Source organism: Apus apus, chromosome 5 (genome assembly GCF_020740795.1).
Source record: "Apus apus isolate bApuApu2 chromosome 5, bApuApu2.pri.cur, whole genome shotgun sequence".
Lineage (NCBI taxonomy): Eukaryota > Metazoa > Chordata > Aves > Apodiformes > Apodidae > Apus > Apus apus.
This window is the reverse complement of record NC_067286.1, coordinates 57,217,321-57,239,476: the sequence shown is the minus strand read 5'-3', so window position 1 is coordinate 57,239,476 and position 22,156 is coordinate 57,217,321. Positions and strand designations below refer to the sequence as shown.

General features: G+C 45.9%; 1 protein-coding gene across 5 annotated transcripts in view; it reads right to left on the bottom strand.

The window, feature by feature from the left end:
• The window catches only part of CEP170B (centrosomal protein 170B), a 60,201-nt gene extending 39,222 nt beyond the window's left edge, over positions 1-20,979 (bottom strand). For 4 of the 5 annotated variants that reach the window (XM_051621358.1, XM_051621356.1, XM_051621359.1 and 1 more), the window contains exon 1: positions 1,623-1,675. In XM_051621358.1, the coding sequence (XP_051477318.1) occupies positions 1,623-1,673 (51 nt within the window). In that variant the 5' untranslated portion in view covers positions 1,674-1,675. Of the gene's footprint in view, positions 1-1,622; positions 1,682-4,570; positions 4,650-7,717; positions 7,808-19,228; positions 19,365-20,893 lie in introns of those variants that run through there. The other variant, XM_051621361.1, reaches the window with a different exon arrangement.
• Positions 20,980-22,156: the final 1,177 nt, after the last annotated feature.

The window sequence follows — 22,156 nt, the reverse complement described above, 5'->3', positions numbered from 1 at the left end:
TGGTTCTGCCTTAAAAGAAGCTCCACATTAACACAGTAAATGAGCTATTTAAAAGTGGGTTTATCAAATGTACATTAGTAAAAAGGGTGTACCCATCCAGATTACTCCTGAGTAAGTTCAATGAATCATTTCATTCTGTATCTGGGGAAGAACAACCCCATGTACCAGTACAGGTTGGGGGCTGACCTGCTGGAGAGCAGTGTAGGAGAAAGGGACTTGAGGGTCCTGGTGGACAGGAGGATGACCATGAGCCAGCAATGTGCCCTTGTGGCTAAGAAGGCCAATGGCATCCTGGGGTGCATTAGAAAGGGTGTGGTTAGTAGGTCAAGGGAGGTTCTCCTCCCCCTCTATTCTGCCTTGGTGATGCTGCATCTGAAATATTGTGTCCAGTTCTGGGCCCCTCAGTTCAAGAAGGACAGGAAACTGCTTGAAAGAATCCAGCACAGAGCCACAAAGATGATGAAGGGAGTGGAACATCTCCCTTACGAGGAAAGACTGAGGGAGCTGGGTCTCTTCAGCTTGGAGAAGACTGAGGGGCGACCTCATCAGTGTCTACAAATATGTTAAGGGCGAGTGTCAGGAGGACAGAGCCAGGCTTTTTTCAGTGTTGTCCAGTGATAGGACAAGGGGCAATGGGTGCAAACTGGAACACAGGAGGTTTCATGTAAACATCAGAAAAAACTTCTTTACTGTGAGAGTGACAGAGCACTGGAACAGGCTGCCCAGAGAGGTCACGGAGTCTCCTTTGCTGGAGACATTAAAAACCCTCCTAGACACGTTCCTTTGTGATGTGCTCTGGGTGATCCTGCTCTGGCAGGGGGCTTGGACTAGATGATCTTTCAAGGTCCCTTCCAACCCCTAAGATTCTGTGATTTGCACAATTCTAGCTGTTCCATTTCCAATGCTCTCCAAGTCCTAAACACAGAACCAGGGCCAAGATGACAGTATCTGCTAGCCAAGGGGTGATGTTTGGCAGTGACAGCCCAGATCCTCAGCAGAACAAGACAACTTCCCTGCATAAAGAGAGTTGCTTTTCTGCCTTAGAAAAGAGAGTACTTGAATATTCTGTACCTGCTAGTGACCTTTTCGTTTAAAAAACACCTCACTGCAGACTGCTCAGTAAGTAAAAAATAGGCACTTAAATGCAAAAATGACATGATATACAGGAGTAAATTAAACAAACTTTAGCCTTCTGGAGGAAGTGTGATGGAGCTGGCCTAAGTCACCATGCTCAGAGAAAGACAACTGTGTTCTACATCTGGGAGAGAACAAGTTCTGCAGTGCTTCACCCACAAACTAACATACTGATACATTACAGCTTTAGTAACCTTTTTCTTAGCAGTTATGAAATCATAAATAACTTCATCTACCTGTTAGCACAGGGATAAGGGAGATCAGAGCTGAGATAACTGAGAACTGTATCTCTCCTCAAAGGAAGGTTTTTTTAAGTCTCAATGGGAGGAGAGCCTCACATTGTGGAACATTTCACTGCTGCCAAGAGTATTTTAATATCTCAGGCTGTTTTGACTTTTACTAGACCACCTCCCCCCCAAAAAAAAACACACCACCAAAAAAAACACCCAAAAAAACTGAAAAATGCATCTACACTCAGACACACTTACCTTTAATGCTTCTTCTGGGACTTTGTGTTGAATTTGCTCCAGAACGTACATGTTCGAATGTACAGAACTTATTAAGGAAATGGAAAAGGAATTGGATGGAGAGAGAAATCTGGCACTCAGTCAGAGAAAGAAAACAAGATCATAAAACCAGAGAAGCCTAAAATATGCAGGGCACTAAAAACTGCCTGTGCTGCATCCCACCATAGTCTTTGTCATGCGTGTTTTGCAACAGTGCATGGAATCACATCTGCTGGCCAGACATGTGCCAACTAAAGAGCGGCACAGAAGGGAAGCAGGGCAGGAGAAGCCTGAGCAGCACTAGCAGCTCCATGCAGGATGCAGGGGAGCAACCAGAGCCCTGACTCAACTCTCACCCTGCTCCCCTCCCCACAATGGGCAGCTCCAGGCAGACTATTTTCTCCCCATGGCATTCTGGCCAAGATGGGGCAGTCTTGCATGCTCAGGATGAGGGAACAGAGGGATGCACAGGCATGTGGTGTTCTCTTGCCCTGACAAGGCCTTTCTGGCACTACGGTTTCCTGGATCAGAAGAAAATCAGGTCATCAGCTGCTGTGACCTCTTAAGAAGGCAGGCGTTCAACATGGTTAAGCCTAGGCAATAATCCTCAGCAACACTGACTGAAAAAAAAAATTAAAAAAAAGGAAGCATCTGGCAATGTCTTCAACAACCCAATCAGCACAGCACAAAGCAAAGGGGAGGAGAAAGGGAAGATGGAAAATATTAGACTAAAAATAAACCAAGTGATACTGGCATAGCAGGGAAACTCTGGACAGTCCATAAGTGAAACTGTAAATGGAAAAGAGACAAATGCTCACGCAGTGGCTCAGAGCTGACTGAGAGACCTCAGGAGATGCTGCCATCCAGCTCCAGCTGACTATGGCATGGACAGAAACCACTGCTAAAGAGAGTGGGTCTGAGGAAGCAAAGGAAAGGAAGAGATTCTAACTGCCATAGCAACCAAACTGAAGTAAAAAGATTACTCTAAACCTATATTCTTTAAAGTTTTCCTGTTGAGGTCAATAAATTCTAATTCATAAAATGCAATCACTCATTTCACATGAATATCCATGTAAGGGCTGCAGGACTAAGCACTTTAACTCAGCTGCTTAGTGCTTAGAACTGCTTTCTATAAAAAGTTTAAACCCGTATCACAGCCATTAACACCCACCCACACTGCAGGCACTGGCTTATGCCTTCACTAGATTGGAGTTCATAGCAAATCCTCTCCGAATTTCCCCACATATCTTGAGACTATAAGACATTATCAGCCACATAAAAAGAACATTTGCAAAGTCAAGAAAAGCTAGAATTGAGGTTACCTGTGGGGCTGTAACAGGCTTCATCACATGTGCACTGAAACACCACCTCTAATGACATGTTCCCAGATGACAGCGCTTTTTTACTGGGCAGCACTCAGTAAGGGGCTACTCAGTACTTTTCCCCCCCTCTATCTATCCCTGAATCCTCATCAATTGCACCCTGTTCAAATGCTGATCTGAAGGTCAATAATATCTCCTTTTTTTTTCTTCTCTTTTTCTTTTTTTTTTTTTATGATTCAACAGCTACCTCCCTTTTTAGATTAAATACCACTGTGAAGCAAGGATTTCTTATTTAAAAAATGGCAAAGAGACCAAGGCCAAAAGTTTATCTTACACAAGGTCTAGAAAACCCTCTTTTCCATCAGATCCAGGATTGCATGCAGACCAGTGTAAGCATCCCTGCTGCAACAGTGAGTGCTCCTGCACTGTCACTTCTTAAAGCCAAGGTACCCACATCCCTGGCACACGTGGGAGGTTCAGCTTCTCCTTGCTGCTTCAGCTCTCTGGGCTACAGCATCATTTGGAGTATTTCAAGGGCTACACCATGACCAAGCACAAACTGATTTTCCTGATGACAAAGACAGATAAGACTGCAGTCTTGGGGTCAGACGCACAAGAGTTTTTCAATCAAACAATTCCTCCCCCTGCAAAGGCAAAACTTAGTCTCTGCTTCTATTCTCAGAAATTTTTGCACTGTTTTAACTGAAATTCTCTGCTAAAGGAGAAATAAAGCTGAAGAACACGTTTGCTACTTCTGAATTCTGTCTGAGCGGATAAGGTCTGTCAGATAAAAAACAACTGAAAAAAGTGAGAAAAAAGGATTAGATTACTTTTAAAAGGCAGCAATAGGAGCCTCTACTTACTATTGTTGATCTGCAGGCTCAAAAAAGCATTCCAATATCAATGCTTATAGCCAGTCATACAGTCACACCAGGATAAAAAGGAAAAGGATGAAGGCAAAGGTGTTTTAGCAGACACTAGCAGGATGTGCAACTGTGTAAACAAAGCAGTAACTGCAGCTGAGGGTGTCACAATAGAGGTGAAATTTGCTACTTCTAAAGAGACATTTACTCTTCCATTTTGTGACAGAAGCAATTTGCACAGGCAAACTTCAATCGATACAGAGTCAAGGGGTCTGACCACAAGCCCAAAGCTACATGGTTAAGGCTGAAGACCTGAAAAACAAGCATTTGGGTGAAACAATTAACAAAAACACACAAGTTGGATTTTAAAAAAAGTAAAATTGAAGACATTTCACACAAAAGCATATGGAACATGTTCACTCCCTAGCTGCTATCAGCTACAGTTGCCATCCAAATAAAAAGAAAAAAACACAACCTTTCCTTAAAAAGAGACTGAAGAGGCACCTCCACAGCCACTACTGCCAGTGCAGAGCCTGATTCAAAGTCCAGTGAAGGTATCAGGCAACATGATTAATATGCTCTGAATCAGGTCCATGGTGGAGAAACAAAAGCTTATGAACCATGCAAAGGCTCCAGGAGGCAAAACAAACACCATTACTCATTATGCACAATCAGCACTGTTAACTCTCCATAAATCAAACATCACAAAACCCAATCCCACTCTATCTTCAGACAAGAAGGATATCATAGCCAAAGCGAATAACATCATTCAGTTTTAGGGTGATGTACTTCTGGTCAGGAATCCTCACATCGTTGACAAATGTCTGTAGGAAAGAAGCACAGGAGTGGGTTTTGACCAAGGTTATCAAGGCAATGCATCTCTGACAGAGCAAGCTCCTGAAGGGAAACCAATGCCCATCTGCCAACAGGACTGCACTCATTCAGGGTGCACTAGCACAAAAACAACCAGGTGAGGAGCTAAGTCCCCTAGAAAAACCAACACTGGCAAGTAGCTCCCATGGGCAAGTCAGAGCACCCCAATTACGCTTCAAAGCAAGATGCTCTGAAAGGACCTCTAGCGAGATTTACCTTTCCACCAACTGCAAAGGAAATTTTAGTCCCCAACTTGAACATGTAAATGAGGTGCCTGAAGTTAGGAACTTCAGATGCTCTTGGTTCTCCCCTGCCCTTCACAACCAGCAAGAGCAGCAAATGGTGCAATGAAGCTACACTGACTCATACTCTTAATGAGCCAGGAATCAGTTTTCCACTGGATGTCAAACAAGACTGGTGTCATCCCCAAGGCCTGATAATTCAACAAGCAAAGCCTGGAACAGAGAAAGGGGAAAATGAAAATGCACAGGAAAACAAGCATTTGCAGTGGCATCAACAAGATGTCTAAGGCTGCGTTGTCCAAGACACCACACATCAGTACAACAGGCCCTTCAGATCAAAGATTTGCCTGTTCTTTTTTCTTGTTCTCCAGGAAGTTAATTGAGGCCCAAAGAAACTAAGTTATCCTTATAAAGGTGCAACAGGCATACTTCATAGCTCTAAAAAACATCTCAGATGTCTCAGGTGGCTTCTTTCCGAGGGCACCCCCTACCAGGAGCAATTCTTGCAGAGCAACAGAGGAACAAATCAAGCACTCATGGACATCTTTCACAAATAAACCCCTGTACTTTTGTAATAACCCAGACCAAATAAAAATAGACCAGGAACTCAGCTGAGGAAGCACCAGCATGCTCTTGGGGATTACACACTCAGTTGCACCCAAGGCAGTCAGAGACCCCAGGAGTTACCCTGCCTTACAGGGTGGGATCCACCCAACCTCACAGGGCTGGGTCTTTGTAGCCTCAATACAAATGCAACTAAGTTCTGTTGAATCAAAATTATGCTAGACAAGGAATTTCCATGCTTTGACCACTGAGGTACAGTCTTCTCCTGCTGCCTTTTCACCTTGGCCAAGCCAAACATGCATGATAAGACAAGTATTAACCATAGGGGAAAACCAATGCTAGAGCAGGAAACTAGAACATTAGCAGACATCAGCCCCCAGCTTCCTGGCAATTCACAGAAGAGCTGGGGAACAGGCCTGTAATTTCAGAATAAAAGCAGTGAAGCTGGTTAAAAGGCATAGAATTCCTATTTGCATGATTTTTTTCCATATTTAAGAATCCCACTACAAACAAATCTGGAGAAGGAATAATTATCTGATGAATTTTCTGCAAAACAGAAATCCACTAGAAAATCTATTTTGATGTTGTTACCTATTTGTCCATGATTACTTCAAATAAAATAACCCAAAGAACCTGCTTATTGAAGATAGAAATGCTACCTTCAAAATCAAAATACCCTAAAGGAGAGACTGCAGCATCAACTGAACAGTATAATAAAAAAGATACAATACATGTTAACAACTAATATGAACCAGACGATCCAGCAAAGCCATCTAACGCATTCTTGACAAGCCACAAAGTAAATACAAAATAAAAGCAAATTCTGAAAATGGAATTAAAATCAAGGTTCTCAGAAGTGATTCCTTCACTTTCAGGAAGGAAAAGAGGTTTTAATGAAAATTTTCAAATAAGGACCTGTATTTCCTTCCTGTAAAATAAATTCACTTTGGCCACAACAGTCTTCTCCAATGGAAGTGAGTTTGACCAGCTGCAGAAGACAGGCACTGCTATAACTCCTTTTATTCCACTGCCCCTCTGACCATGAGTCTATTATTAAAATGGAAATTAATATGCTTTAGCATGTGAAGACAGAAGAGAATTAGTGGTACAAGTCTTCCCTCTCTTGCAAGCAGAATTTTATCTGCTATTTTGCCACCATGAGTTAAATACCACAGGTTTTGAACCAGGGATGCAACTAGAGCCCAGACCAGTTACTGGAAATATTCCCATTTCAGCAGGGCTCCATGCCTTCAGCTATTAGGCTGAGAAAGATTAACACTCATTCTTGCTGTTTTCAGATTCCAGAAGAGGCAGAACAGTTGAAGTCTGCTTCAGCCACTGTTTTTGTACAAGTTTCTTGGTTTGCCTTGTGGTTGTGATGGTAGAGGTCTTCTGTTTCTAAACCCAAAACAATGACTGCAGTAAAACCCCTACTGGGAAAACAATTATGTGAATCTAGACCTGCTCCAGCAGAGGAATAGCTCTGATGGTGTGAAGAAACAGCTACAGAAGAGGCATGCTATGACATTAGGACAGTTTTCACTACAATGATGCATTTCAAAACCCTAGAAATCAGGTGAGCAGACAAAGCCCTCACCGAGCTGCCTAACACCACTGTTTGACTCAGAGCCAGTGCAAGGGTTAAGATTCAGGCAGGCTCAGCTCTCTGTTCTGGGCTCACATTACCCCTCAGTTTTCACACAAACCAGGCTCAAGGCAGGCAAAAGAGCAATTTTTATAATAAAAAAGGAGGTGGTTTTAAATAGTTTCTCCCCAAAGAATTAAATGTCTCATCATCCCGTAAATTGCTCCATGCACTGACAACTGAATTGCCAAAAGGTCACCCTGCTCATGCTGAACAGCTGCTTCAGAATCTCCACTAGTTTAATATTAACAACCTCAAAATTATATTGAATTTTTCTCCTCCTCTTTTGCAAGAGTCTCTATGATTTTGTGAGCCCTGAAGCATTCTGCAAAGACACCAGAAGAAAAGGAAAAAGAAACACAGTATCCACCAAAGCTGTCCTCTTCCAAGATGAGATGCTACACGACCTCCATCTCAGGCCTTGCAAATAATTAAGTACGTTTAGCTTAACTCATGCCAACAGTTGCAGTGACCCAAAAGAGTCTAGCAGTAGAATTAAGTGCACAAGTGTTTGCAGACTCAGCACACCACATGTCTGCCTCCATCAGCCAGGAGGTTTGCTACTTACGCCGTTCAAGCTCCCGAGATCCTTCACCCAGTGCTCATCTTTCTCCTTGTCATAGTTGATCACAGCATGCTGCTTATCGACACTGCGGGACTGGCAACGAAAGCACAATGAGCATGAGACTGGTCAGGCATGAGAGACACTGCTAATCAGAGCAACATTTAGACATTAAAATAACTTGATATGGGGTAGGGGGAGAACGGGGAAAAGCAGGAAGGATTAAATATTGTTTCCTACTATAAATAACCAAAGGATAAACAGTAAATGCTTCCATGGTAGTTTAAACAGTTCACTGAAGACAATTCATTGTTTTCATGGAGAGGGAAAAAATAAATAAATCACTGAAGGCTGTCAAGACCATGCCATTGTTTCAATAAACTATATCAATACACACTGAAAACAAAACCAGTCAAACAGAAAAGCCTGGGGGGCAGGACCTCAGCCAGTGCTATCTAGAAGAGCTCCATTTCTCACCAGCTGAAGCCAGTGGCCTCATCACTAGGGACATTCCTATTTGGGTTTATTTCTTCCTATTTTTCAAAGAGCAAAAAATAATTTTCTTAAGTTACAAACCAAACTTATTCACAGTAATGTGTACTGTTCCCAGGATTATGTCCTGGAGTTGATTTAAATTCTAGGATGTTTTCCAAGTTTGAGGAATCTTCATAAACTTGGAATGAGAAAGAAAGCAATTCTAGGAGAACTGACATTTAAAGCTAGGTTTGAGAACACTGAACTGCACAGTAATTTGGTGCCGCTGGCCTTGCAGAGTATAACACTTGAACAGGAATAGTGTCAGACTTCTAAGGATGAAGAGCTAGAACAAAGTCTCTAAATAATTTTGAAATATGGCATAAGTGTTACAGCTATAAAGACACCAGCCTCTCTGTATTTAGACCTACTGCCTCTCATAACTTGAATTCTTGCTGCAGTTGACCTCACCTGGTCACTGGAACCAATCACTCCATCAGCACGCACAGACAACACCGAGACTTCCCTGGCATCTTGGACCAGGGGAGGTTAGGACGTGCTACCAGAGCAGGGAGATGTGCCAGCCTCTAAGTTAGCTAATCCTCCTCTTCCTGGGCATCAACCAACAAGTTCTTAGTGAAAGTCCTTCCCTTTTCCCAAGTATAAACACACTGGTTTCCATAGCACTGCTCTCAGCAAGCCATTATCTACCTCCTTGCAAGCATGCAAAGGCAAAGATTGTTTCAGAATTCCTGGGTAAAAACAGAGACTTCTTTCAGACAAACTGCTACCACTTGCAGAAGTTTCTTCTGCCCCTGCCAGCGTCAAGCACATCAGTAATATTCCAACAGCTGATAAACAGCACCTCCTCCCCTTGCAGAGCATCTGTCAACCAAGGAGACTTGTCCTCCAGAATAACTCTGAAGTTCCAATATGAAGCAAGCATGTACTTGGCCAGAAAACTGCCCCTCCACCTTCTGATGTCCCTCACACCATTCATGACATGCCACCGCAAGCAGAGGCAGCAAGGAGAGGGGCAGGTGACTCCAAGCCTCCAGCTGCCCACTAGTACAGTTATCAGCACACTACTGAATTTATGGTGTCAGCTCATGAGTCCCAGCTAAAAAACAAGGTATCGCTTGGTGCTTTGCTGCCCAACTGATGATATTGGACAGCAATCATTCCCCAACTGACGACTGGTGAGATAGGCAGAGACAAGGTGGATGGGGAACCCCACTCATATTTCCTTCTATGCTGAGACCTAAATGCAGGAACCGACACACAGCAATTACCTCCCAGGAGGAGCACACACAAACCTCTCAGCCCCAAGCCATCCCACTCTTCCTGTCTGATCCCACCTCCAACAGACAGGTCTTAAACACTTGCAACAAGAAGCTGCTGCTTTATTCCATTACTATTCACATTAGATGCAACCCCTCAGCTTGATTTGCAATTGCCCAAGGAGCTGTGGCAGGTAGGTGCAGAGTAAGGATAAGGATGGTCCAGGGATGCTGCCCAGGACCTGCACCTTGGCACCTGACTCTGTAAATAGGAACATCTCCAACCGTACACATCCCACCATCTGATGCTACACAAGCTGGGGTTGTACCTGACCTGTCACACTGTCCCTCACATCCTTCAGGAGAATGTGAGGGTCTCCTGCCCTGCCCACCCAGGGTCCAAGTCCACAATCATCAGGTGGTGTGGGCATTGCACCCAGGCTGGGGTTCTAACAGGGCTCATTACACCTTACCTACCAAGAGGAAGGGGAAGACAGTCCCCACTTACAGCACGGACAGAAAAAAACCCTCTTCCCATCCATGGGCATTTATGTAACTACGTTTCATCCCGCTGGACACAAAGACAACTGCACACAGGGTCCCTGCCTGCACAGTACAGATATAGATGTAACATCTTCCCTGGTCCCCCTGCTACACAAACTCATGCACATCACTGTTCCCAGATGTTTGCTTTAGTTTTTTACAGCATGTCACAGACACCCATCTAAAGATTAACAGAATTTAAAGGCAGAACAACCCCTCTAGCTCCCTTCCAAGGGAAGAAAGACTTCTACTCCAAAAAGCTAATCCAGACACACACAGAAGGTAGATTTTATCTGGCACGAAGTCATAGGTCATTTAAAAAAGGGTTTATTTCTGGGAACCAGCTGTCTCCCAAAACGTCAGTTTGCCCTGGATCTGACCCTGCTGCAAGTCAGCACAGCCTTTGGGCTGCTGTGCTTTACAACAGCTGACTACAGCCACCCAGGGGTCCCAAACCATACATGGATCATCACTGGGGAGCAGAGATGTATTCCAGCAGCATGATATTGCCCTACAAAAAAAGCAGGAAGAGGTCACCAAAGAAACTAGTTTATGCCAAAACTTCGTGTCTTCAAAGGAAGCTTTAGGTGTGTTCAAGCCAGAGTCAAAATGATATGCAAAATTTGACCTATAGTCCTGATACTACCTCTCAGCATCTCTTTAAAAAGCACATGAGGAACATGGCAAGCTGTTACACAGACTGCACTTCTCTGAAGTTTCATGCTTTGGTGGAGAAGAGGGGAATTCTGTTAGCTTTGTTTATGTTAAACCAGCAAACATCACAGAAACTGAGAGCAGGAGTTCCCATCTCCAAGGAAACTCAAAATAACTAAAATCACACCTTATTTATTTTGATGCAGACTTGCCAAAGGTCACTCTTGCTTGTGAACTGAAGTGTGGTTTATTTCAGCATCAGTCACATTTTACATAAACCGCTCTTGTGTGCAGTGACAGCAGCAACCCAGTGGCTGATGGTGCTTTGTTCTTGGAGAGGAGCAGACTGCCTCAATCCTACTTCCAAAGAAAAGACAAACCAGTTTCCAAACTGGTAACAACTGAGAGCCTGAGAACAGTCCTACAGAAGTCACTCCAGCTCAGCAGGCCAGTGGTTTCTAATGCATGACCCACTGAATCACAGAAAGTGACTTAAGAAGCCTGAGTCAACACACATTACAGAGCAGCCCACGAGTGCAGAGCTCCCAATGGTCTGCAGCTCCACTGGAAAGATTTTAGACATCTATAAATTGAAAAGCTGCTATTAATTTGATTTAATCACAAATATAGGACTCCCCAGCTTAAACTGACACTTGCAACAAATACTGAGCCTTGCTTATGATCACTCACAACCTCCACAACAAAAGACAAGACTGATCCATCTGTCAGGAGGGGACACAGAGGTCGAAGCAGAAAATACCTATTAATTTCCAATAAAGTGTTAAAAAACCCTGAAGTGCCTATACCCAGATGTCAAAAGCAGAAAATAACACAGTTAAAATGTTTCACTAGGAAAAAAAAACACTTGCAGTGGGATGAGTGGCACTCCTCAACTATGGCAAGGATCACTGAGATTCTGCTTGGACCCAAATGGCAAAACCAGAGCTGGAGCACTTCAGATGAGATTGAGAAGGAGAAAAGAAGGCAAGGAAGGCAAGGCTTCTCCTAAGTACTAGTGATCTGCAGACAAGAAATAAGACTACACTCTGAGAGGCTGGGAATGAAGGACACAGCGTTCTCACCATGTCCCAACACTGGACGTGTTATCAGGTTAAAACAACTCCTGGGTAAACATAACACATGCTCCTCTGACTAACAACATTTACACTTCTCTGAAGGGAAAAAATGGACACTGATTTGTTACTACACAAAGCTCATCCAGGGGCTGCATCTCCAAACATTCAATTAATTTCCTAATATAAGGCTGTCCTGCTTCTCCATCATGCTATCCACAAGGCACCATGTTTTTAATACCTAGTAGACACAGTGCACATGCAGCATATATCTGAAGACAGAGGTATTGTATAGCTCTCCTTTCTTCCAAGATCATATTAAGCAAATAGTCCAAATCACGGATGGGAGTAGCACCTCTGGGTCTGTCAGTCCCATACCAGTACCAATATGCATCACCAGCCTCCAATCAAGACATGCAATTAGGCAGCCCACTTGTGATTCTCCAAACTGCATGCATTACATCAGCAGAAGCCCCTGCTTAGCATGGAAGCAGCAAAAGCAGCTTCAGGGACACACAGGAGTCCCAACAGAGATACGTATCACACTGAATACATGTGCTGCAGCTTTCCTACAGCTCTGTGTTTGGTGAGGGTCTGATACATAGAACAGGGCACTCAGGATGAAGCCACCAGCTGCTAAGCAATACCCACAAGGAAACAAGACCTGCTTAGGAAGGCAGGAGGAGGAATACAGCCAGACAGCCTGCATTTCCCCAGAGGGCCAGGGAGCAGACACAGATCAGCTGTCTATGTAGATACAGATGCTGCTTTTTCCCCCAGAAGAATTACTATGGGCAAAATCCTACTGCTCAGGGTTGAGATTTGGACCTCGGCCCTGCCAGTGCCGCGAGGCATCGTGGTATTGGAGATAAAATAAACAAATGGGAGCAGTTTCCCTATTCCTCACTAGCCTGTTGTGCACGTCTGGCACAAGATAACTGCAGCATTCTGGTGGCAGCAGGCAATAAACATTTGCTCAAATACTTTCCATAGTGAACAGGTTACATTTCTGCCAGTACTGTGCTTCGCAGAAGTGTCCCAGTAAGGAAATGCAAACGTCTCCCAGTGTCTCACTTTAGAAGGGAGTAGGGCAAAGCCAAATTTAAGAAAATAAAAAATAATTCCTTGCATTCTGGCCTGAAATATGATTTTTGCTCCTCAAAAGCAAAACCTCGGATCACATTTAATGACAGCTACAAACACTGTGTCTCTCTCTTTCACCACAATGTGCATTTCAGAGTTGTGTTTATCAGCCAGTTCAGTACTTTTCCAGAACATTAGCGAATGCTCTGCCCTGCCCCAGGCTGGTTGCAAATGAGACACCCCCACAAGAGGCAGCCTGATCACTCCCAAGGGCATGTGCTGCTGGTTTCTAAATGACTCTGCCTGAGCAGACAAATGTCTCTTCAGCAGGTGTAGCCACCTCATCCTGAAGCTGGACTCACATTACAGCTCTTGGGCTGCAGAGGCTCCTGCCTTCAGCCTCGCTGCAGCAAAGATCATGGACTTTATTGGACCTGTGGCAGGAGCAGGGCCTGAGTATTCATGCAAAAAATAAGGCACTGAACAAAACAGAGAAATCCCACAGGAAAAAGAAACTCTAATCCCCACAGCTTGGTGAAGGGATTTGGAGGCTGGCACAGTTCCCATAAAAACTTAACCCATTATTTTGGGGTAGAACGAGTTTTTGCTTTCTGATTCCCCTTTCCCAAAATGGAGCATCAGTTCAAGTGACCCCGAGTCAGATCCTGACTACAGGCAGGGAACACACTGCCCACAGATGCACTGGTTTTCCCTTTATATACATGCCCACCCAGGAGACATAGAAAAACATCATCTTAGGTGGGACAGAAGCTTGAACTTACATAGGACAGCTAAACTGCATGCAAGTGCCTGGATTAGGATCTCAGATGTGGAAGGGGTCCCCTTTTTCCCCTGCCTGCTCTGGAGAGGGACAAACCCTCCCTCCACAGGCCAGGCTTCCAGCAATTTGCCAGCCACAGAGTCCTCTCACCCCTAATAACTGGTGCCTGCAGTGCCACCATCACCTCTCTCCTTACCTCCCTCCAGCAATGATCTCCCCTCCCAGGTTTGCCAGTCCTGCCATGCCTCCAGCCTCCTCAACCCACATTTCATCAGGCACCATAATGCTCCCATCAGCTGCACATTAACGGAAAACAATGGGAGAGGCAAGAACCAAAAAAAACTACTCCAGGCCTGGAAACAAGGGATGTGCATCCTTCCTCTCACAGCTGCTGCCCAGGCACCTGGAAACACTACCTGTCAAAAAGCAGAGCCTTCCCAAGGCTAGATCCTCTCCCTTCTGCCTGTAAGACATTGACTTCCCTTGTGACATCTAATGAATGACTGTCTCAGGATCACTGCAATTCTCAACGCCCAGGGACTAATGCTGGATTACACCCTCTGGGTAACTGCAGCCAAACAGCATGAGCAGGGCTCTGCCCTGTCCCGACTACAGCTTCCCACTCCTGCCCCACACTTCCATGGGGAAAGCAGTCAGGACAAAAAGGCAGCAGAGATTCTGCATAGCTCCCACTGGGGAAAATACCTGAGTGATGACAGGATCCACAGTGTGGATCCTGCTCCGCAGTGAATTCACCTAGAAGTACCAGGAGAAAGATAACCTAACACGTTCACACCATCTGCTTCCACCCAGCATAATGCTGTACACAAACTACACCACACCTATTCACACTTGTTTATGTATACACTTAATAAAGTACATAGGAGAGACATATTATCAAGTATGGCCTGGGGAAGATAGGATACGTCAGGTGAATGAAACCTTAACTTGACCAGATGTCACAAACAGAGTTCACCATTGCACTCTATTATTTGTGCCTGTGTACCCAACATGGAACAGATCCTGCGGGGGAAAAACATCCGGTAACGACACAATAACAGATTGCATCTTCATGCCTGCGTACACAGGGGCAGGAGCAGGATTACACAGGCAATCTTCACACCTGTCTGTCGTAACCACTCCACACTTATGAACACTTGACTTAGCAGCCACAAGAGTGTTCCTTTAGTTTGTAGAATGCTTGTAACTCCCTAGTTTTTTACCAAAGCAAGGTAAAAAGAGGGAAATGCCTATTCGAGCAGTATCAAGTAACTATTTATCCAATTCACCAGCAGAACAAACCTCTATGTTTAGCTCACAAGCTCCTAGTACTTCAACTGACTAATTGATACCATAAGCAGCATGCAATGTCCCATATGGACCAGTGACAGATGCTTGGCTAGTAGCTTTCACAGCTACTTGATGACACCAGAATAAAAGCAAGTCTTGAGCCCATCTCAGGCCTAAGGAAGATGCTGCCCAGCATCACGTCCTGCAATGTCCACTTTCCCAACACTGACCATCTTCTGCCCTATATGCACCACCTTCCGCTTTTCCAAGTCCTGCTGCTCCTCCTCGCACTCTGTACACATGACAGGCTCCTTGTTGTGCCTCCCTGCTCAGCCAAATCCTAATCTCCTGGTGAGGCTTTATAGAGCAGAAATCCAATGAGTAAATGCAAAGATTTGGCCTCTGGTTTCCTAAAACACAGGTCAAGAGGTTTAGCAAGTACTCCGGAAGTATCATTATACTCTTGGCTTGCCCTCGCACTTTCCTCGACAGCTGCTCTGACCACTGTCTGAGTCAGGATACCAGGCTAGATGCACCCTGATCTAATCTAGAGCAGTTGCTCTTACATCTAAACCCCAGCCTTGTGCATCCCTGCACCTAGTTCCTCTTTGCCCAACCTGCGACAGTTCTGTTCTACAATCCCTTCCACCACTAACCTGACTCCCAGATGAGACGTCACTTAGGACAGAAGTATCAAGCAAGTCCCTGCTGCAACCTCCCACTTTTTTTCTGAAGGTTTGGAGATTAGTCACATTCAGATTACTGATCACCTCTGACATAGGCATTCAACTCTTTAAATGCACCACCCCCACAGCTCTACAATGCCAGAACTTCAAAGAAGAGGTTAAACATACTTTTAAATGGTTTACATGAAGAAAATAGATTTTTTTTTTTTTTCTCTGAGTTGCTCACAGCAAAGACCAAAGAAGGGAGCTGATCATATCCAGAGCACACCACCTAAAACAGACACCAGGAACAGAAACTCTGATGCCAAACAGCTACAAAGTTTAACACAGTTATAAGCACTTGAAAACAGTGTCTCCTGGTAGGAAGTGTGAAGCTGTCTTAAAAGTCACACAGGACAAAGGCATAAAACAGAAAGCATTGTGCCATCTGCACCTACTCCTTATGTGTACAATCTCACCTGGCATAGGACAATAGCATGCCCAAGCCATCACTCTAAAGACAGCAAAATACTCAAGGGAGCATTGGTTAAATATTTTTCTTTCCCAAATTTTCCAATAAACATCTCTCTCAAACAAAAACAAGGAAATCATGACCCTGTTTTCCCTTCTGTTAAATATTTACATTTAGCAAAAATGCAAAAGAGGCTTTGTTGAGGGGCAGAGGGGAAGGTTTTAATGGTTAAGTGAAGATTTTTGAGTTCACAAAATGCTCATCCCCTGAGTAAATACACATCACACTAAGCAATTCATCAAAGCAGATAAAAATGGCAACTATATTTCCCAAGAAGAATGTCGAGGGAGAGGAAAATGACTTTTCAAGATGATCCAAAACCCCTCTTATTTTTGGTAATATAAAAAATAGTAAACCTTCTCAGATAATTACTTCCTACCACCACCAAGCTTCACACAAAAAAACACACTAGTGGAAATTAGTGAATGTCTAGATTTCTACATGCCTGCTGTTTGTTGACTGTAACCAGAAGGAAGTCAGTGAGACTGTTGAAGAAATCCAGCACTGTTCTTCAGAAAAGAGGCAGAACTGAGCTCTTCACTGCACAAGGACACAGTGCATACCAAGCTACACTACACAGCATTTTTGTCCATGCACTAACATTCAAACCCAATGTAAATCTTGCATTTATTTTTACTAGAAGCTTTACAGTACTGCAAAAAACATTTAAAATATATCTAATCCTCTTAGTAGGTATAGAAGATTTCAAGGTAGATTATGTTTCATCACTATCAAACCTACTTAGCTTCAAGCTTAAAGACTCCTGGTTTTCTTCACCTCTTTGTTAATCAGAAAGCAAATCTTGCACCTGTATGAAATCAGTAAACACAGGCAAGAGTAAAGCTTTACTGTTTGGTAACAAAGCCATCATTTTTTGCTGTTTAGGGATCCGATACATTGAAACAACACATTCCAAGAAAATATCAAAAGATAAGACGCTCCTAAAACAGTAAAATGAGAAAGACTGCAAAGTCTCCAGGACAAGGGTTATCTCTGTGTTGTATGTTTTTGCGCCATCTAATACACACGGTCTCAACAGGGAACCACAAACTGTACCACGATGAAATCACTAAGCAGCAACTGTCTTAGACACAAAAAAACACCAACCAGGTCATACAAACCATTCCCCAGGCACTGCCGGTCTGCTCCCAGTGTAAACTTCAAGGGATTAAAGGCAAATTTATTGAAATACATAAGCAAAATAACTGTGCCGTGAATATACAGTTTCAGGCTCAGTACCACAGAAATACTACAGGTATGAACTCTGTCACATGAGCTCTGTCCATCTGCTCTAATAACTGCCCTCCTTCTTAAGCTTTCCCCAAGCCAAATGCTTGTGCCAGTATTCACAATGATTTTGTGATATGGACCGTCACAGTAGGAAAAAAGTCTAGTTTTAGACCTTATCCTCCAACTGCTCACACACAACTTTGCTTGCACAGACACTTCTGGTTTCCCCAGAATGCCCAATGAATTTACCTTGTAGGAAAGAGCATGGAAAACATAGAGCGTCACAAAGTTACTAGGCCACATGCAACACTGACAAGCCAGCTCAGATTTGCAAAGAAACACCAAATACTCCGTGTGCTACAGAGTGGCTCACAATCCACGCTCTCCAGTTAACCCCATAAATGACCAGAGAAACACACAATGCATTTTAAGCATGACTGATATTTGCGTACTTTTATTTTAGGGTGCACAGCTTGAGATAGGTGATTCTCAGAGTGCTGAACCCTGACAGTAAAAAAACCTCAAGTACCTTCAGAACTTACTAAGATGGGCACCCTAAAACTCAGGCTGTTTTTGGAAACAAAGGCAACTATGTATGTTTTCTCACTTCAAGTCACAAGAGAACCCATTTTTCATGTCTCATCTTTACATGCCTCACCAGTCAGACAAGTAGAAACATGAAATAAAGGATAGTGTGATTCATGGGAAAACCCAGACAAATGATCTGCTGTCCAACAGGAGTATGCTTGAGACATGACCACTGCAGAACAGTCATGCCATTCACTGCCAGCTAGCAGAGCAGTAAAAGCACTGCAAGGCCTCCTTTTGTGGACAATAACATTTTCTTACAGCTAGACAACACCTTGCCTTCCCAGTACACCTTCTACAAGAACTTATACCCTCCTAAACAAACCTCTCACTAACATATACAAAATCCCTGCAGTAACTACAAACACAGCCTGCCTGGTAGAACATCAGCAAAACATTTAAGACATAACTACAGGGGAGGGAGTCCTTGTTGCACAGCTTCCTAATTTTAACACCAACAGGCACATTTGGCACCTTTGTTAAGGGGCAAAGGGAAACAGGCAGGTGCAATCAAACATTACTTTGCATTTAAGCACTCATGGCAGGGGTTTAGCAGAAACATTAATTTAATTCTGAGCTTCTACAGATTCTTGAGCTAAACTGCTCCTGTCAAAAGCTGTTTGCAAGATTCCAGCTTCATTTGTTTGGAGTGACATCCACTACATTATGCTGTCAAACATCAGACCACAGTTGACACTTTAGACACATTGGATTATGTCCAGCAGAGACATAATTCCCTGGTATGGGAAGCACTAACAGAAGCTTAAAATTTGCCCAATGAACACAATTACTTTTGGAAGAGGTCACCACCTTACCCTCCCCACCAAAACAGAGTTCCTCTGCTAAACATCGTATATCCTACCATGATAAAAGAACCTAAGTGAGACATACAAGCACTGACAATTCAATCAAAGGCAAAATTAGGCAAACAAAAAACCCAGCCCCCACTCAAATCACACATAGTACTAAACACAGGGCATGTATTAAAAGCTACAAAAACCAGCAGTATAATCACAGATCAGGACAGAATGGTCTTTGCTTACTGCTTACAGTAGTATCAAGATAGTTAATCTGTTTGATTAATCTCTCATCACTACAGCTCCTATGTATCTGATGACACTGGCAGTCTGAAAGAAACCTCACTTGCACTTTTACAAAAACATTAAGTCTTCATGGGAACCACTGACTCAACATAAAAAAATGAAGTTACTTTTCAAAGATGTCATTTGAAAAAAAGTACACAACATCCCTACAGATCCCCAACATTATATCCACATCTACTGCACCTCCAGAAGAAATAACAAAAAAATAAAAGCCATGTTACCTGGAGCATCAGTTCACAGTCATCTCTGCCAACAAATATCATCTCCCGAGGGAGCCGGTGGCGAATGCCGGTGCTGCTCACCAAGAACCACGAAGTCACGCTCATTTTGGCACTTGGCACTTAATCCTTATACATCCTAAACACACACAAAAAAAAACAACATGGCACACAGTGAGCTAATAATGAAGTGTGGAAGTACACCAGTGCATAGCTGCAGTTCCCAAATTTCCCTGTGCCACGGGACCCAGCGTTGCCTCTTGCGTGGTTTAAACATCTCATGGCAACAAGCAGCTGTGAAGTGTGTGCCAGGACCTGCTGCCCATGTGTAGGAGCTCTGCAGCCCTGGAAATACTCCCACAGCAAAGAAAGACTAAGGGTCTGAAGAAAGGATTATTTAAAAATTGAAGCATGCAGCTGAATCCAATCAATGAAAAGATGAAACGTGGCATGGGAGGACACCTTTTCCAGAACATTTCCTCATCACGAGCACTGTGCACGAATCATAGCTTGAGCTTCCCCCATCATCAAAGATGTGGTCCAGCACATCAGTAAGGTGACATAACCCAGCTCCTACCACCTTTCACAGTAAACTCCCAGGAGCAGTTACACCGGTGCTGGGAGAACAGCCTCCCTGTTGCTCATCCCACTTCCACGCCGATACGCGTCGGGAGCCCACAGATCCTTCCTGCCTTCCTCAACGCGTGAGCTGGTCCAAAAACCACCCCACGCTGCTACCTCAGGACAGGAAACACAGGCTGTCATTCCCGCGGGAGGGTTTTGGCGTGTCCATCGCCCCTCTCTCCCCTGCCACAGGCAGATGAGGCAGCTGTAACCTGCGAGAGCAGCACTTATCGGGAACTCTCCCAGCCACACCTGTTTGTTGTGGCTGCTACAGCCCTGCTGCAGGCAGCCTCTTCCTGCGGCCTCTCCTCCACAATACCGCCTTTTCCTTTCCCTGGGTGAAGGAATGTAAGAGCGGCACGCATCAGGCTCGCAACTTCCCCCCCACCTACCCACCTCCCGGGATCGAAGCTGCACCCTAGACGCACCGGGGGAAAGAAATCACCGTTTTATCTGGGCTGCGCTGCGCTCTCGGCTCCGAGCGCCGGCCTCCCCCGCCCCGGCGGCCCAGGGAAGGCGCAGGTGACACCCGCGGGGAGGATGAGCTGCCTCCCCCGGCGGAGCACAGGCCTGAGAGAGCGACGAGGGGAGACCGCACGCCCCACCGCCCTCCCCAGCGCTGCAGACAAGCACAGCAGCCCCGGGAGCCGGCGGCGAGGGCTCCCGCCACCGCGTCACGACAGGCGAGCAGCCCCGCCGCCCGGCCCTGCCGGGGAGACGCCGACAAAGCGCCCGGGAAGGGAGCCGGGAGCCGCCGGCCGAGCCCCGGGGCCGCTTCGCACCGCCCCGAGCAGCGCTGCGGGGCGCCCGTCGGGCCCGGCCCCCTCCCCAGGAGCAGCACCCGGGGCCGCCCCGGCTGCTGCGGGATGGCCGAGCGGCCCCGGCCGGAGCCGCCCGAGGGGCCAGGTGCGGCACCGGGTTCCCCCCCCGCCACGCCGCGGGGCGGGCCCGGCCCTTTGTCCGCCAGAGCCCGGGCTCCCGCTTCCCCTCCGGTTCCCCCGCCCGGCCGGTGAGGCGGGAGCCGCCCTCCCCCCGCCGCCCTACCTGCTGCGGCCCTCGGCGCGGTGGCAGCCCGGGCGCCGCGCCCCGCCAGCCGGCTCTGCCTGCCCCCTCCCGCCGGCCGCTCCCGCCGCCGCCCCGCCCCGCGCACGGCAGGTTCCCGACGTCAGGAGGCGGCCCCGCCACCTCCCGGCCCCGCGGCCCAGACCCCGCCCGGCTCTGGCCTCGGCCTCGGGCGGCGGCTGCCGCTGGCCCTCCCGGGGCCCGGCACCTGAACGGCAGGTGTGAGACAGGTTGACGGGATTTTTGGGCCCGGGCTCCTCACCGCAGTCGCAACCCGTTCCCTGCTTCAGCTTCCCTCGTTTCAGGCTCTCTGAGGGTCACCGCGAAGAGAAGTGGAACCTCGAGACATCCCTCCGGATGGGGATGTGGCTGTCCCCGGCTTGGGGAGGCCCAAGGAGCAAGGCTGAGGTGGTGCTGCAGGCGATGCTGCTGCGTTCCCTGGTTGCTGGAGCCAGCCCCAGCACTCGCCTTTTCCCCCACTCAAGCCTTAACACCAGCCTTCCCACCCACCTGCAGCTCAGCACCAGCCTCTTCTGAGAGCCTCTTCACCCCCCGCTGGGCTTCGGGCAGGAGGCTGGCCCCTGTCGCCACAGGAATTCCTCAGGTCCTCTTGAACCTTGGCTCAGCACCTACCCTTAATAAAGTCTGATGGGATGGAAACCATAGATCCAGTACGCTACTTGCAGAGGGCAGTTCTACTGCAGCATCGCTCTGTGAACTTACCCCTGCCCTACATCTTCCAGTTAGGCTAATGTCATCGCAACTCAGACAGCAGAAGGACCTGTCCCTTGGGAATGATGGCAAGGAGGGTCATCCACTACAAGGCTGGAGAGCCAGGGAGGATGAAGGAAAACAGCAGTTCTTCTTTTCCTTCCTCTTTCTGAGGAGCAGTATAACTTTGTTATTATTTAATTTATAGTATTATTACCTTCTTTAATCAACATTTTACCTCTTCCTTGGCAGATACATCATGCCCCCAGGTCGTTTTCAAGGTGTGATTATCTTCAAAGGCTTCAAAGCTGGCTGAGGCTGCAGCAATATGTTTTATTGGAGTGTTCTTGCTATCTTCTCAGTGCAGAGCACCACACCCTTGCAGCACCCCATGTCCCTTGAACACCAGGCAGGAGGACAGGATGAGCAGCCACCACCTCTGGGGCATAAAGTAATAGAAATCCTTCATAAATAAAAGTGGATTCCCACCATGTTTGCCAGTTTGTCCTGCCACTGAGTGATGTTTCGTTATTT